Source organism: Gekko japonicus, unplaced genomic scaffold (assembly GCF_001447785.1).
Source record: "Gekko japonicus isolate JY-2015 unplaced genomic scaffold, Gekko_japonicus_V1.1 scaffold791, whole genome shotgun sequence".
In the NCBI taxonomy this organism is placed as follows: Eukaryota; Metazoa; Chordata; class Lepidosauria; order Squamata; family Gekkonidae; genus Gekko; species Gekko japonicus.
In genome coordinates, this window is record NW_015173696.1 from 410,794 (window position 1) to 428,358 (window position 17,565).

A 17,565-nucleotide genomic window follows, 5' to 3' on the forward strand; every position below is an offset into this window, starting at 1 on the left:
AGGGAAGGGCCCAGTCAGCCAAAAGCTGACTAGCCGGTTACTATGGACCCATGAGTCTAAGAGGCTTTCAAACGGCTAAAGACTTTGTTTATATCCAAGCCAGTCTTGCAACACCCCAATAAGACTAAACAATTTTTAGTACAGGTGGACGGCTCAGATGTGGCCATGGGGGGAGTGATCCTGCAGCAGCAGGAGGATGGGAAATTGCACCTGATGGCCTATGTTTCCAGAAAGTTCTTAACCACTGAACGGAACTGGGCTGTGTGGGACCTGCTCCCATTTGCAGATTACAGTTGCAACAATTATGTTCACAGCTCTGTTGGCATGTCCCCCTTTAAAGTGGTGCATGGCTATGACAGGGACCCTCTCCCTACTGCGAACGTGGAGGAGCCTGGCACCAACGGTTCTGGGTGACCCACGGGTGGACCATTCTCCAAAAGACTCTGGCCAAGGCGAAAGAGGACTATAAACACCAGACTGACAAAGGGGGAGGACCGGAGTGGGAAATAAAGCCTGAGGATTCGGTGTACATCTCCACAAAACACCTTAGGGGGCTACATCCAGGGAGGAAGTTGGGGTGGTGATATGTGGGACCTTTTAAAGTAAAGTGCCTAATCAACAAAGTGACGGTTGAGGTTGAATTACCAAAGAACTTATGAAACGTCCACCCTGTTTTCATTTCAGTCTTCTGAAGAAGGATCCTGGCCCATCGAAGAGGAAACCTCGTCCTCCAGCTCCCCCTCCCCTGATCGTAGACAGGGAACCCCACCAGGAGGTGGAGGAAATTTTAGACTCTAAACTTAAATGGGGGCAACTGTTTTACCTTATCAAATGGAGAGACTTTGATGAGAATCATAATGAATGGGTGGAAGCTAAACTTATGAAAGCCCCTAAATGTGTACAAACTTTTTATAAAAAGCTCCCCTCTAAGCTGGGTGGATAGGGGCTTTGGGTGGGCAGAATGTCAAACTCTGTCTCTAGTTTACCATGATGTCTGGGGGATGGGAAATTCCTGGGGGGCATTGTGAGTGTTGGAGTGTGTGAACCATGGGGTTATAGAAGCTGTAACTCTTTCTCCAAGATACCTCTCTGAACGTACCATTATTGTACTATCATGGACTAAACCGGTACAGGGACGGCTGTTTCACCAAGCCTTTCCCTTCTGGTAAGGAGCTGTCTCTGAAGCGGTTTGTCATTTCAAACTGCACCGCTTTCTTTTCCTGCCATTCCCCCCCCCCCTCCGCACGCACACAATCTCCCTGACATGGTTTTTAAAAAACCCAAAACCATTCTATTTGGAGTACTATGTCACTGAATCAGGACTACAAACTAGTGCTATAGCGACCCCATTGAGATACCTGGTCTCCATTTAAATACAGACATTCGCTACTGCTGTCCCCTGGAAGCAAGGAGCTCACTAGATACAGAATTCAGGGGAGTGGGCAGGACCGGACAGTTTTGAAACCCAGGTAGCAGGCTAATCTGGTGCTTTTTAATTCATCAAAGCACAAACTAGTAGAGCCCCTCCTCCTCCTCCTCCTTTTTCATGCTGTGCTGTGTTGGTATGTTTGTGCTTATTGCTATTTTCGGTGATTTAATCTTTTAACAGGCATAAATACAATGTCTGCCCCGAAATTACCTTTTAAAATCGATGCTGAGATGCAGTAGCGAACGTCAGTGTATTTAAATGGAGTCCAGGGATCTCAATGGGGTCGCTATGGTGCTGATTTGTAGTCCTGCTGCAGTGCCATAGCGCTCCCAATAGAACGTTCAAAAAGAAAAAGGATGATCACGTGTGGGGAGAAAAAGGGTGCGAAAAGAACTGTCATTGCAGGAAGCGCTACAGGGCCATTTTACACAGCACGCCATGGCGCTTCAAAAGTGGTTGTTGTTGTTGTTCAGTCGCATAGTCGAGTCCGACTCTTCGCGACCCCATGGATCATCTCCCGCCAGGCCCTCCTGTCTTCCGCCGTCCTCTGAAGTTGGCTCAATTTCATGTTCGTTGCATCGATGACACTGTCTAACCATCTCATCCTTTGCCGTCCCCGTCTTCTTTGACCTTCAATCTTTCCCAGCATCAGGGTCTTCTCCAGTGAGTGCTCCCTTCTCATTTGGTGGCCAAAGTATTTGAGCTTCAGTTTCATTATCTGGCCTTCCAGGGAACAGTCAGGGTTGATTTCTTTTAGGATTGACTGATTTGATCTTTTTGCAGTCCAAGGGACTCTCAAGAGTCTTCTCCAGCACCATAGTTCAAAAGAATCTATTCTTTGGCGCTCGGCCTTCCTTATAGTCCAACTCTCGCAGCCATACATGACTACTGGGAATACCATTGCTTTGACCATGCGGACTTTTGTTGGCAGGGTGATGTCTCTACTTTTTATCATGCTATTTAGGTTCGCCATCGCTTTCCTCCCAAGGAGCAGGCGTCTTTTAATTTCATGGCTGCAGTCATAGTCTGCGGTGATCTGGGATCCCAAGAACATGAAGTCTGTCACTACTTCCACGACTTCCCCTTCTATTTGCCAAGGAGTGATGGGGCCGGATGCCATGATCTTAGTTTTTTTGATGTTGAGCTTCAAGCCCACTTTTGCACTCTCCTCTTTGACCCTGAGCAAGAGGCTCTTTAGGTCCTCTTCAGAAGTGGTAGAAGGATTTAAAGACCAGTTGGAAGCAGTTTGTAGTAAAAACGCTTCAGCCACGCTTCCCGAACGGGACAGAAGCGTTTCTGTATGAAAGGGTAAATATATTCCATCAGGGAACCGTTACTAAAACCGTTAGTGAACAGTTCCTGAAATGGAATATATAGACTGTCTGAAATTCCTCTATCTATGGAATTTCCTGCGTGAATCTCAGTTCTGACACGGTACTGTTCCACCTGGACCATGCAGGTATCTCAATAAACAAATCACTGCAAATGAGAGTATTGTTGTGAGTCTCTTGACACTAGGACATGATGACTTCACTTGAATTCAAAACACTGATGTTCTGACATGGTGAAAATGAACCTTTGAAGTTTCCTAAGGCCAGTCACTGAAGATTTATTTTAATTCATGCAGTGAAGGCGGTGTCTTCAAGGCTCATCTTACTTTCCCAAAGGACTACCCACTCAGGCCGCCAAAAATGAAGTTTATCACAGAAATATGGCATCCAAATGGTAAGCTGCTATTCTCTCATTGTGTGTAAAATATCTTTTTGTCTTGCGTCTGGAATGAATTGGAAACAAGCGAAGATCCAACGTTTGGGTAATGGGGTAGAGGGATGAGACAGGAAGATTATTAGTAAAGTATGCTAGTTCTGCAGAACTGACTTCTCCTTTGCAAACCTGCCTATGCATTAAAAATATCTGGGGCTGCTTCTTAGAATGCCTTCATCTCTGGAGGCTTGGTGGGGTGGCTGGCAAGGAAAACATTTTTCTCCAGACTTGTAGCAGAGAGAGTAAGGCTGAGTGAACTATGAACCAGCTTGGTTCTTGCCTCTTCCACAAACTTACTAGGTGGCCATAGGCAAGCCACACTTTTTCACTGCCATCCCCCGTTTCCAGGATAGGACAACAGTGATGTACCTTACATCCTTTATTAAGGATTACATAGTGATATAACGTGAAGTGCTTTGATTAAGCAGAAGAGCTGTGCAGTTAATACTGTTTCTGATTGCAAAGCCTCAGCTTCAGAAACATACCAGCAAGCCTTTATGCTGCCATCTTCTAGGTGCCATGTGAAGGTGCCTATTTCTTCTGCTTTTAGCGAAACCTAGCTTTAGAACTGTCTAGGTTTTTAATGTCAAGTGGCTTATGCTGCCGTTTGTGGGGTTTTCTTAATAAACCAAACACTTGGTTTAAAAAGTTGGCTAAATTCTGTAAGCTACAGTGGGAGACTTGTTTAAAACCGTGGGCCAGAGTGTCTGAAATAAGCAAAGTACTCTGGCCAAAAATAATCTTTCATTGCTTAGTATATACATTTGACAGCAAGGACTTTACTTAACAATGAAAGTGACTCTTGTCTGTGTAGTAGTTGACTGAATAGACTCTTCTTTTGGCAATCAAGTTTTCCCTATGTGTGAAGTTTAATAAAGCCATGCTGACATTGTTTTGGTCAAGGTTGGAAAAGGGAATTTTAAGCAGACGTACTCACCCTGCCCTGGACCATGAATGTCTTGAGGGATTTTGGACAGATGCCTTTTATCCTCTTCTCCCCAGACTGTATTATGGAACCATTTGTGGCTTGCATCACAAGATGCTTCTGATGTTTGAAGATAACAGAGTTGCCATGCTACGTGTTCTTCTGGTGGATTTTTATGGTGAAGATAACATGCAGTGATTCATTTGTAATAGCCATGGCAACTATCAGGCAGTTTAGTATGTGTAAAGGTAAAGGTTTCCCTTGCTCGAAAGCCAGTCGAATTCGACTCTAGGGTGCAGTGCTCATCTCAGTTTCCAAGCCGAAGAGCCAGCGCTGTCCAAAGACATTTCTGTGGTCATGTGGCCGGCATGACGCCAAGGTGCATGGAACGCTGTTACCTTCCCACCGAAGTGGTACCTATTTATCTACTTGCAATTTCTTGCTTTCGAACGGCTAGGTTTAGTATGTAGCTGTCCCCTAATAATAGAAGTGGGGTAGATTTTAGGGTGCTAACTGAAATTAAACACCAGTCACATTACTTGCTGACACAAATTTATTAAACTTCTGAACAGCATTGCTGCTATTAATAATAATGTTTTTGCTTTGATAGTTGACAAAAATGGTGATGTCTGTATTTCCATCCTTCACGAGCCTGGTGAAGACAAATACGGCTATGAGAAACCCGAAGAACGCTGGCTTCCCATCCATACTGTGGAAACTATCATGATTAGTGTAATTTCTATGCTGGCAGATCCCAACGGCGACTCTCCTGCAAACGTTGACGCAGCGGTATGACTGTGGTGGCTTGTAAATGCACGACTTCCCTGCAGTGCAGTTGTCGTTTCAGTTCCTTGGCAAGCAGTTTTCTCCCCAAATAGGAGTTGAACAAATGTAGCCTGGTAATAGTGGTGGTTAGGCAGAATGGATGTCTTGCCCCTTCTCCTTTCCATGCCACAGGACCGGTATCTCTGGATGGATGGATTTATTCATGGTGGTTTTCAAAAGCATCGTTATGGTGGTTTTCAGAAGCATCGTTAGGGGCATAGCAGCTTGATTAGTATGAATGAGATCCCCAATAGTGGCTGACAGACGTTGAGTAAAAATTTACTGGTTGATGCTTCAAGTCCGCTAATTTGTACTCAGCCTCTCCTTTTCACCATGTCTGGTGAGGACCATGAGAGTTGCTTCTTGGTGGATAGTGCAGTATGGAGAAGAGTGGAGTTTCTTAGTGAAGAACTGGGCATATTTATTTTATTAGATTTATATCCTGAAGATTTTAGAGGGGCCATCATTAGAACATCTGTATGTCACAAATGTCATGGAGGATAGGTAGAATAAGACCAAGCAAAATAAAAATAATGCTTTCTAAGCATAAGAATCTTAACCCCTAAGAGCCCCTGTTATGCCATACATAACTAACCAAATAGGCATTAGAAGGACTGTGTTCTATAGGCAACTGCCTGCTTAAATGGTTCTTTAATCAGAGAGAAGCTGCAGAGTACAATGGATGAGATTTTGGCAGAGCCCATCCCAGGTATGATGGTGGTGATGAGTCTGGGGCTCTGTACAGGAAACAGGTGGTTCTTCAGTCCCATCTGCGTCTGGACCGCAGATGTTTTAGAAAGTGATAATCTGTTATAGAACACATTCTGGAGAAGCAACCTTTCAGTCCTTTAAAATAACACATTGAGACAGCGGCTGATGAATTCCCAGGAATTAGACTAAACTGATCCAGGGAATAGCCTCTTGAATGTTCTGCTTAGCCCCTTTGTCCTGATAGCTAGCGCAAGTCGCATGATTGTGCAAATCAGTTTATTCAGAGTGCAGAATTTGGCTTTTCTTGGCACAGAACGGCACAGAATAGACAAAGTATTTGTACTCAGGATTTGTGGGAAGTTTGTTTTCTTAAAACAAAGTGAAACACAAAATTGAAATGGCATTTGCTGCGAAGCTGCCCAGAAAGATGACATGTCAAATATGATCAGCAATGGGGAAGTTTCAAATGACCAATGTGGATTACTCTTAGAGAAGAAGGGGAGAGTACCTTTATAACAGACTTAAAGATTTCAGGATGTCTGGGGAAGTACATTAAGCCACTTACTTTATGCTGAGTCGTCATTTTTGACATCTGGATTTCCATTTACAGAAAGAATGGAGGGAAGATAGAAATGGAGAATTCAAGAGGAAAGTCGCCCGCTGTGTAAGAAAAAGCCAAGAGACAGCTTTTGAGTGACATTTAATTCAGCAGCTAGTAGCTTCACTTTTTCAGGGTAAGTACAAAAAATACAGACACTTCCCATTTGAGCTGAAAGAGCTGCAATGGTTAGGTTTACCAAATATCATCATCATCATCACCATCATTACATCTAATAGTAAATTGCCTGCCTAACATGACAGTCACCAAAGCAGCAAAACTAGGCCATCCACAGTGTACTTGGTCACACTCACTGCCCAAGCATGCAGAAAATCTCTCTTCTTAAATGAGAACGCCCTAAAAACTAGTCTGATGAGGATGGACCATGCTCCAAGAAAGTGGAATAGTAGCAGCGGTTGAATTGAAATAAGGGTGGGAATAGTGGGGAGGAGGCAGCCTACGTAGGCTGCTTAGAGGTTAAAGGCTTCTTGCAGGGGGTCGTGGTGTGGAATTTGTCAATAGTTTTTCTCCTTCTCTTAGCTCATTATCCCCCCCTACTTGTTAGATCCTGTACACTTAAAGCATTGAGGTAAGAGTCCTCACAAAACACATTTCCTCTGTTCATTGCTTCTCAATTTTCTTGAGCAGAAACTAATCCCCCCCCCCTCAATACTGCCAAAGGAAGGAGGTGGCATCCAGATAATCCACAAACCGTTGTTTGAGAGCAAGTTTCTGCAGCCCTTGGGTACTTGCTGTTCCTCTACTCATGTGCAGCTTGGGAGACTGAAGTTTTCAGTTTTCCCCCAAGGATTCTTCATTTTTGTCAACAAACCGTAAAAACATACCTTAACATGCACACTTTTCATATGGTGTGTGTGAAAACTGTCTGCTGGTTGTCCCTACACCTCTGTATGATTTGTTTCCATGAACTTACTACTTGGTTTGATCACATGCTGAGAGTTCTGTGTTGAGACTGAGAAGCAGTGCTGTGTATTGGGTGGGTGTATAGGTCTGTTTTGTAGCTGGAGTCTCTGGAAAGCTGGCTATCCAGTGTGTATGTGAAATTGCCTAGTGAGATATTTTCCTTTATGGGGCAACTTGTCAGTGAGAAAGGTAGTAAATGCTCCAGATACAGGAAGATATTAACGAGTGAGTAGAGCACTGAAAAAGTGATCCTTCCCTCATGTTTTTTAGCATGTGCTGTGATAACTGTATTAGGCTGTAAGGAATTTTTGTTGCAGATTAATTCCTTTCTTCTACTGACTGATGGTTTAAATTGTCGAACTATCATCTTGGCATGCTCTTGTATTCCATTTATTCTTAATGGTATTGGGAGGCTTAAGTGTAGAATATGTTGAACAAAGGAGACGAAATTGCTGCATCTTGCATCTGAGTTTGACAGCGAGGTGCGTGTAGCTTCTGAGTGGGCTGTAACCCTATGTTAAATGCCTCAGTCTCTGTTTGAGTCATTTTCCCTTTGCTGTAAACCCTAGATAGATCAAGATCCTAAGCTGTGTGCAAGCTTCTAAGTTGTACAGAAATCTTCAACAGAAAGTATGAAAAGGTATCTAACGTTAAGTGCATAAGCGCACTTTCTCATATTGCAAGGTGGAAAGTGCTACATACTTGGAAAAGTGGTTAAAAACAACAAATCTCTTGCTCTGTATAGATGAAAATAGTTCTGTGTCACTTGAAATCATAAATATTCTTTCTGACAAGGACAGTGCTGTCACTAAGCATGTGAATATAACAAGCCTTTTTGAAACCTATCTTGCATGTTAAAGAGAGCTGGTGGAAGGAGCTGCTGTAGTAAAAATGACATTTTGGGGGGAACCTTAAGAAATGGAGGTTATGGAGGTTATATGCACCTTAACTGACTGTGTAATATGCCGCTACTCTAGTTGTGTAATAGTTTCTGCAGCTGTCCTTTCAAGGACTACCCTATAACTAAGTTTGAATGAGGACACCAGACAGCCATTTGAATGCTGGTCATGAGCATTAACTGCCTCCTGAAAACACCTCAAACGCTTTGTCTGGATTCTCTTGTTGGTATCTCTTGGGTGCAGATGGTCAGTACAGAGAGATTTCTTTCAGCACTGCCAGTAGCATGAAGATGCCGTAATCCTGTTGAGTCAAACTAGCTGATGGGCCCCTTGTATCTTGTCTTGCAGGTCTCCAATTGAGGAACGTGGCACTGTTTTTTCCTGCACTCTACCCACCTATTGCTGGACTTCTGTTTATACCAAGTTGGCAGACACTGGCTGGAACTGGGCTGCAATAAAACATGCCAGTTATCAATGCTGACAGAGCCTAACAAGTGCCAACAAAGATTTGCGCATTTTGAAAACTAATGAACTGCTTTAACCTTCAGGAAGAATTGTAAAGATGTGTACATAGCACAACGTGATCCGGATAATATATATACTGTTCATGTACATCCACAAATACACATTGTACCAAATAATGCTGTCTTGTAGTTAGGATAAGTAAAGAATCGTGTAAATTCTAAAGATTTTAGCAGGTTTTCTCCCCCCCCCTCCCCCCCATGGTTTTTTCTTATCAGTCCTTAAAATTTTCTTGTGAAGCATGTTGGACTAAACAAATTAGGATTTAAAAAAAAAAGATTCCGTTTAACTTTTTTCTTTGAGCCATTGATGCTTCATTAAAATCTTTCACTTTAATAAAGTTTAATATCTTTGTAATTCTCTCCCTTCCCCTGAACTTTTTTCGGAGGTCCTTAATACAACAGAAGAGATCTGTTCCTTGATTCCAACAATGACTTGAGCACTGTCACCATCATCAAAAGGTGCATTTCTTCTTCTGACATTTACCAGCCCAGCTGTGCACGTCTCTTGGATGGGATGTAGCAATAAAACTTACAGCTGTGGAACTCCCTTGAGCTTGTTGTATTCCCCAAAGGGCTGAGCAGTTTTGCTTCGGAAAATGGTTAGCCTGATATAGGATGAGCTGCTTTACTTTGATTTCTTGCCTGGTTTTGGTTGGATAAATAAAAGCATGCAGATCTCTAGGCTTTCAAGTGAGTTCTGGTTTTGGCATTAAATGCTGTTCCTCTTGCCCACATACACCCTTGCCTCTTCCCTCTTACTCCTTTCCCCCCCTCCCTTCTGATCTTCTGCAGGTTTTCCTCACAGTGTATAAAGATAAATTGCGATGTATATTTTCATGTAACTTGATTTTGGAATTCTGTCACCTTCTGTAGTGAGTTCTTCCAAAATACAATTTTTTCCAATAGCGTGGTGTCAAGTTGGCTGTCTGCAGTATTAGGAATAATGGAACACACTTTTTTTAGGGTGTCCTGCACAGGTTGCAAGGTGGCTGTTCTGACAGCATATACTTGTTAACAGGATATCATCAACAGCTGACTCCTTCAGTGCCATGATTGTACTTCAGGATCAAACATATTCTAAAAACGTGACGTGTATCAACTAAAGTATCCGCAATTGTTGTCTTAAAGATGAAGCACTTACGTAGATGGCTGTACAGAGAAATGATTTCAATGTTGGTGCAGTTGATATGCCAAAGTTTTAAGTAGCTGGTGAGGCAAGCCATGGTGAGGCAAATCTAATATTTGGTTTTAGACTCTGGTTATGAAGAAGGAGCAAAATTGCCATCATTCCTCCTTGAGCACTGTGCAGTGTTAACAAAGATCAATGCTGAGGCACTTTCTGGTGGGGAAACCTGAAGAAATTGGGCTAATAAGAAGGGTGTATAAGCGAGGGGGTGTATATGTATACATTTTCATTAGAGGCATTTGACCTCGATATTCCACACTGCAGGGTGCTTTTAAGCTTGTTTATATTCCAACTTGGTTTAAAAAAAAAAAAGACAATGCTTTCCATGTCTGCAAACTGGTCATACAGACCTTCTATGCATAGATGTATTCCTTTGGGTTCTACAGCAAGTGGTTCCTGCTGTTTACACCTCTCAGTAGCTACAGCTTTAAAAGTCGTGGCTTGGAGGCAAATTGCTCGCTGTGAAGTTGGAATCCACAAAGGAGTAGCTGCAGCCTCCCTCTGGTATAATCTGGAGGCAGGTGGCACTTAACCTAAGTTACATGACATAAAAATAAAGGTGTCGCAAGTCCTTAACAGTGCTGCATTGGGCACTTGTTTCTGTAGCAGCTCTTGGCCAAGCATACGAACGGCCCTCATTTTAAAGCATGATGGCCTCTGACTCCATGTAAATCCTTCCAAGCAGAAGGAGATATGTATCAATATGGCAAAGGGACTAAGTTGAATGGGCCTTCTGTGGCGCTTTTGTCTGGTGCAGTTAATTGCACCAGGTCTGAATGGACGGAGCCAAACTAAATCTCTACTACTGTATCCTTCCAAAGCAGCCTGTAGGTGCAACACTCTATGAGCAGTTGGCCAGACTCGCCTGCTTTCTGGGCTGTGGTTTTAAACAAAAGCAAATACCGGGGCAGGGGGGGAACATATGTTAGGCTTCTGAAGGGAAAATAGTGAACCAATTATGACTGCCAGGGGAACCACCATTGGTACAAGCCAATTAGAAGAAACAGCAATTAAAAACCGAAATAGATGAAGTAGCAAGTTCTTGCCTGTACTGTTCAAAAGCAGAGATGTGTTTGCCCCTCTGGCCTGGCTACATGTGGCAGTGCAGCTACTCAAAGATGCTGTGAGTTAGAAACACTCCCTTTATTAATTGCCCATACTTCTCCTTTTCAGCAGACAGATGTACGTGCTGCTTACGAGCTGTTGATGCCCAGACACAATAGCTGGATTTAGACCATTGTTCCAAATGAGAACCAAATTTACTTGGCTCCCGCTGAGGTGTGGGGGGAGGAGACTTCTTGCCAACCAGCTGGCTAGCGTATGCAGTTTTCTGCTTATGTAAGACATGGGGGATTGTCCTGCATCTTCCTGGCAGTGTGGTGCCATGTATTTCCATAATTATGAAGGGGGAGAAAATCCCAGCATTTCTGGGGCAGCTATTGTGGTCCGAATGGCAGCCAGCTGGATGTAGAATTAATAAGGGCCCCCAGCTTGCCATAACACAAAGTGTCAGCTTGTTTGGCCCTCGGATGAAGAAAAGGCATGGGGGCGGCAGTCGTTTGAGGAGGAATTTCAGTTTCTCTCCCGCCTTTGGGCCAGGCAGAAAACATGATCTGACACACTGGCACTTTGACTATAAACGGCAAGCGAGCTAGGTAGAGCTCCCTTTGACGTTGTGGCGTTAAGCACATCTAAGCTTTTTTGCTTTGAGATGCTCGTTATTCTTACTCCCTTTGTTTCTCAAAGCTCTTTGCTGTAAAGGAGCTTCGATTCGAAATCGGCTGAAACAACCTCACCTTTCAATCTGGAGCCCAGCTTGCTTCTTTTCTACAGCAAGTACAGTGTTTCCTTGCCGCTGCTGGCATTGGAGCATTTCAGGACCTGAACATATCCACTTGAATCTTGCTGTGCTGTTTGAGTTCGTTGCAAGCGAGTGCTTCAGAAACCCTGAAAGGGTTTCTAATGTCGTAATCACTGTCACTGAAGGTGACAGCTGACAGTTATAACAACATAAGAGACGCCAATGTTGGATCAGGCCAAAGGCCCATCCAGTCCAACACTCTGTCACACAGTGGCCAAAAATACCAGGTGCCATCAGGTCCACCAGTAGGGCCAGGACATTAGAAGTCCTCCCACTGTTGGCCCCCCCAAGCACCAAGAAGACAGAGCATCACTTGCCCCAGAGCCCCTATCTATACCTTGTGGCTAATAGCCACTGATGGACCTCTGCTCCATATGCCTATCTAATTCCCTTTTGAAGCAGTCCATGCTTGTAGCCTCGACCACCTCCTGTGGCAGTTAATTCCATGTGTGAATCACTCTTTGGGTGAAGAAGTACTTCCTTTTATCCATTCTAACCCGACCACTCAGCAATGTCATGAAGTGCCCACGAGTTCTTGTATTGTGAGAAAGGGAGAAAAGTACCTCTTTCTCTACCTGTTCTTTCCCATGCATAATCTTGTAAACCTCAATCATGTCACCCCTCAGTCTTCAAGCTAAAGAGCCCTAAGCGCTTTAACCTTTCCTCATAGGGAAAGTGTTCCAACCCTTTTATCATTCGAGTTGCCCTTTTCTGCACTTTTTCCAAAGCTATAATGTCCTTTTTGAGGTGTGGTGACCAGAACTGCACACAGTATTCCAAATGAGGTCTCACCATTGATTTATATAGGGGCATTATGATATTGGCTGATCTGTTTTCAATACCCTTCCTAATAATCCCCAGCATAGCATTGGCCTTCTTTATTGCACTGTCTCGACATTTTCAGTGAGTTATCTACTACGACTCCAAGATCCCTCTCTTGATCAGTCTCTGCCTGTCTTTCTAGAAAGGTTCTAGTTTTGCACAGATCTGTTTTTTCCTGCAGTCACTTGGGACTGTATTCTGGACACAGCTTTGCTAGTCTGACATGTTTTGGGTGTGATCCTTAGAATATTTATAGAGATCTTTATTGGGGGTTAAGGTCACCGTGCAATATGGCAGAAAAGGTGGCATTTCTAGTGAGTGCAGTGGCTAGAGTATTGGGCCATGGATATGGGAGACTGTGGTTCAGATTTGAAGCTTGCTGGACGATCCTTAGCCCATCTCTGATCTACCTCACAGGATTGTTGTGAGGATAAAACAGAGCAGAGGAGAACGATGCACGTTTATTTCGCTCCCCATTGGGGATAAACGTGGGGTATAAATCAAATAAATAAGGCCTCAATTAAATCCAGGCTTGCTGGGAAATAGAAAGTATGATTGAAAAGCCAAATTTGAGCCAGGCCTTGCTGCTTGAGCCGTTGGATGTGACAGATGCTCACCAGTGGTCTGGCTGATGTCCCACTGGTTGGATCCAGACCATGCTTGGGATCGTCTTTCTTTTATGCCTGAGAGTTGGAAGAAGGTGCCTTCCTCCATGGCTGCATCTTCCTATAGCCCTGTTCTCTTGCTTCGAAAAACCGTGCCCATTTGGGCTTGGAGTAGAATTCAGTGGGTGCCTCAGGCCTGGTCACCGATGAGCCAACAGCAAAAATATACATTGTTTACTTCATTTATATCCTACTTTCCTCCGCTACAGGGAGCCAAAGGGGCTTACTCCATTCTCCCCTCCTCCGTTTTACCCATGCAACAAGTCTATGAGGTAGGTTAGGCTGAGAGTGTGTGACTGGCTGAAGGTCACCCGATAAGCTTCCATGTCAGAGTGGGGATTTGCACCCAGGTCTCCTTGATCCTAGTCTCGCATTAACTACTACACCAACCTGATTATTTGCCAAAGTGCTTTTTAGTGAATGGGCCAGTCAAAAAGTAAGGCCTGGTCCTAGTGGTCCCATGTACAAACAAATGCAAGGTGAATGTGACCACCAATGCTCCCTCTAAGGTCTTGTGAGCAAAAATTCTACTTGGTGAGCTACTGGCATTAAAGTTGTGAGCGAGCGATTTGGCTACTGCATAAATTAGTATGCTCTGGAGCCCTCCTTCCTGAGCTAAGACAAAAATGTATGAGCCGGAGGCTAAAGAACTGTGAGCTAGCTCACACTCAGCTTAGAGGGAACACTGGTCCCCACCTCTCCCTCTTGCTTCGAAAGAAGATGGACTCGTAAGCAAGGTGCCTTGTAACATCCTGCGAAGTACCCTTACTACCCCTAACTTGGGAGCATTATCCTATCCTTCTCTCAGTGAGTGAGTGAGTGACTAGGCTTGAATTTTGGGGAGGACTCTCTGGAGCTACTGACTGGAACAATGTGCTGTCATTATGGGAGTCGTTAATATGGCACTAGTCTCTGCTCTGCCACTTGCTTGCTTTCCCCTCCCAAGTTGGGGAAAGACTGGACTTGTGGAAATACTTTGGCAGATCTGATATGGGAATGGTGACCGTCAGGGCTTTTTTGTAGAAAAAGCCCAACAGGAACTCATTAGCATAATAGGCCTCACCCAACAACAGAAACATTAGCATATTAGGCCACACCCCACACCTTCCCTTGGTTTGCCCGGGAAGGGAAGGCAGTTTAAACTGCCTTCCCTTGGCCTGCCTGGGTGCCACGCGGCTGTGGGGAGCCCGGGAAAGCCAGCGCTTGGACAGGCTGGGGAAGGCCCGGGGAGGCATTTAAATGCCTCCCCGATCCTTCCAGGGGCCCCCTGGCCCACCTGCCTCGGAGTTGCTGGCGGGTTGCTCTCCAGGCCTTCCCTCTGTATCCATGCATGTAGAGGTTTTGGCTGTAGTGGGCGTGGCCAACTCTGAAGCCAGCTGGAACTCTGTTCCTGTGCGTTCCTGCCCAAAATTAGCCCTGGACAGTCCTGTCTTCTCCCCTGCCTCCAGTCTGGGGACCTCCTACATCCATTTAGCTGTCATGCACTGACCATGCTGGTCTTCATGATGACTCCAAGACCCTATTAAGGTAACTGATGGGACATGTTATTCTCACAGTACAGGCAAGGGATTGATGTGCATGCCAAGATGATAATGCTTGGATCAAGAAGTAGTAATTTATTTATTTATTTATTTATATTTCAATTTGTATCCCGCTCACCCCCTAAGGGCTCTGAGCGGCTTACATGTTCCAATTCATACAATCCTAAACCTAGGGCCACATACATGTAGGGGACGTGACAAGCCTACCAGGCACCCTTTCTGTGTTGCGGATCTTCGTTGTTACTGCCTTGCGGGAGGTAGTCCGGCGGCGTCCACTCTAGCGCTGGTCTTTGAGGTTCCTCCTTCCGGCTGTTGCGAATTCATTTCCGGGCCTGGACCACTCGCACTTCCGTGCATGCTCGCAGCCTCCGTCCAAGTAGGCTGTGGCCTGCGTCGCTCCACCTCCGTGCTTGTTGGTCTGGCCTCCTTCGTTCGCCTTTCACCTTGCCAGCCGCCGCCATATTTCCGCCGCCGCCGTTCACCGTTTCGCCGCCGCTACACAAGGGACGGGTGGCCCCCCGCTCTATTAGCAGGTACCCATTTATCTAGTCGCCCTTTAACGGGCTTTTGAGCCGCTGGGTGGGCGGGAGCTGGGACGTAGGCCGGGAGCTCACTCCGGCCGCGGTGGGGCTCGAACACCTGAAGGTAAAATAGGCTTCTAGTGGTCTCTTCCACTTTCCCTCTATGTCTTTTTTTCCCTGAGTGGTTTTCAGGTTCTGTCCTGCCAAACAGTGCGGCTCCCGTCTGTCTTACCAAAGGGAATTCTCAGCGAGATTTCATGATGGCACGTGAAACAGCTTGCCTGCTGCCGCCGATTCTCTCCCATCCTCCACAATACGCTGTTTCGAGGGAGCTTACCTTCTCCAGCAAATGCGCTGGCTTCCCTTAGCAAGCACCTTTGGAAACCGGATGCTCTCAGAACGGCTCCCCTCTGCTCCCTGTGTCATGTTAATCAGAACCGTGTTCTATTAATCCTGGTGTGACTTACTTTGGAGGAAACAACACACAAGGGATCCTAGGCTATGGTCCAGAGCACATTTACTTTGGAGCAAGATCTGTTGAAACAAATAGGCTAGGCTTCTGAATAAATGCTCCGGAGCAGGGAGCTGGCTTGTTGAGTGGGGACTGGATGCTGGCCATATTTTTTGTCCATTGCCTGGCACTTGAATAGGCCACCAGCTTGTACAAATAAAGGTGATGCTGTCCAAAAAATGCTGCAAGGGACTGGGTGATCGCAAGCTGAAGTCGACACCGTGAACAACGTGTGAAAATATGCCACGTTTTATTAGCTGTGCTCTCAGAGGACTCTGGGGTGGCATTTTTATTTTGATAGTTATAGCCTGCTTTTCTCCCTACTGGAGGTCCAGAGCACCTTACAAAAACGTTTCCGTCTCCGTTTTGACCTCTCCCCGACAGTTCTGTGAGGCAGGCGTGTGATTAACCTAAGGCCACCCTGCAGGCTTCTGCGGCAGACTTGAATCCAGGTCTCCCAGATCCTACCACAGCATTATATCTCCATATGCACGCAGATACTCTATACCAGGGGTGTCGAACATAAGGTCTGGGCGCCAGAACTGGCCCGTCCAGGGCTCTTATGCGGCCCAAAGGCAAATAGTGCAAGGTAGGAAACAGGAGGCTGCTTTTTTGGGGGGGGGAGTGGGCGGAGCCACTCCGATTGTGGCTTCAGAACGGTGGAACAACCTTGTCTGCAGCAGCCAAGCAGCATGGGAATGTCTGCCCAGGGCTGCGCCACTGGCTCTCCAATCCACCCAATATGGGTTGTCCTTTACACCCCCTCCTGACCCATGAGGCCTTGCAGTGAGGATACACTAATTTGGAGCTTACCAGTTGCTGTCCTTTATTCAGTTTATATCTCCAGTACCTGGCATTACACTTTATGGCACACATGGCCTGGCCCAACAAAGTGACACTTATGTCAGATCTGGCACGACACCTCTGCTCTGTACGCTGGATTAGCGGCCACTACACTGAGAGCCAGTTTGGTGTGGTGGTTAAGTGCGCGGACTCTAATCTGGGAGAACCGGGTTTGATTCCCCACTCCTCCACTTGCACCTGGCTGGGTGACCTTGGGCAAGCCATAGTTCTGGCACAGCTGTTCTTGAAAAAGAGCAGTTTCTGTCAAGAGCTCTCTCAGCCCCACCTACCTCACAGGGTGTCTGCTGTCGGGAGTGAAGGGCGGGGTATGAATCCAATCAATTCTTCTTCTTCTTCTACATTATACCACAGTGGCTGCAACTTCATGAAGCTCAGCTTGTAATGATTTTAATGGTACAGTTTTAGCTGCTTGTGGGAGAAATGGCTGTTTGGTGTGACTTACCTTGGTTTTTTTTTTCTTCTTCTTCTTTTCAAAATAGCCAACTCACAAGCAGGGAATGAAGCCAGTTTCTTCCTGCAATTGTCCCCTGCCAGCTGGTATGCAGAGGCAGGCATGGGGGATCCATTTAGGTATGACTAATAAGTGCTAGATTTTCCACCAATTTGTCTAGTAGCCACCATCTTCTTTTAGAAGAAGAAGAAGAGTTGGTTTTTATATCCCACTCTTCACTACCCAAAGGAGTGTCATAGTGGCTTACGGACACCCTGTGAGGTAGGTGGAGCTGAGAGAGCTCTGAGAGAACTGTGACTGACCCAAGGTTCCCCCAGCTGGCTGCATGTGGAAGAGTGGGGAATCAAACCCCGCCGGCCTAGGCCAAGAGGGTGGGATAAAAATCTAATAAATAAATAAAATACTCTAGCGCCCCGGTCACACGGAGAATTAGCCGTGCGATAGGGTTGGCTGCCGTGCGGATTTTACAGGCACGATCACAAGTGAACATCGCAAGTGCCCCACACCCGTAGGCGACCTGTGGCGCCCGGCTGAAGAAGCGGAG

The 17,565-nt window shown here is 45.6% G+C and overlaps 1 protein-coding gene across 1 annotated transcript in view; it reads left to right on the top strand.

Moving 5' to 3' along the window:
- Positions 1–9,438, top strand: part of UBE2G1 (ubiquitin conjugating enzyme E2G 1) — a 31,032-nt gene extending 21,594 nt beyond the window's left edge. The window contains exons 3-6 of the mRNA XM_015423190.1: positions 3,057–3,154; positions 4,729–4,907; positions 6,265–6,388; positions 8,424–9,438. Of these exons, the coding sequence (XP_015278676.1) occupies positions 3,057–3,154; positions 4,729–4,907; positions 6,265–6,351 (364 nt within the window). The 3' untranslated portion in view covers positions 6,352–6,388; positions 8,424–9,438. The remainder of the gene's footprint in view (positions 1–3,056; positions 3,155–4,728; positions 4,908–6,264; positions 6,389–8,423) is intronic.
- Positions 9,439–17,565: the final 8,127 nt, after the last annotated feature.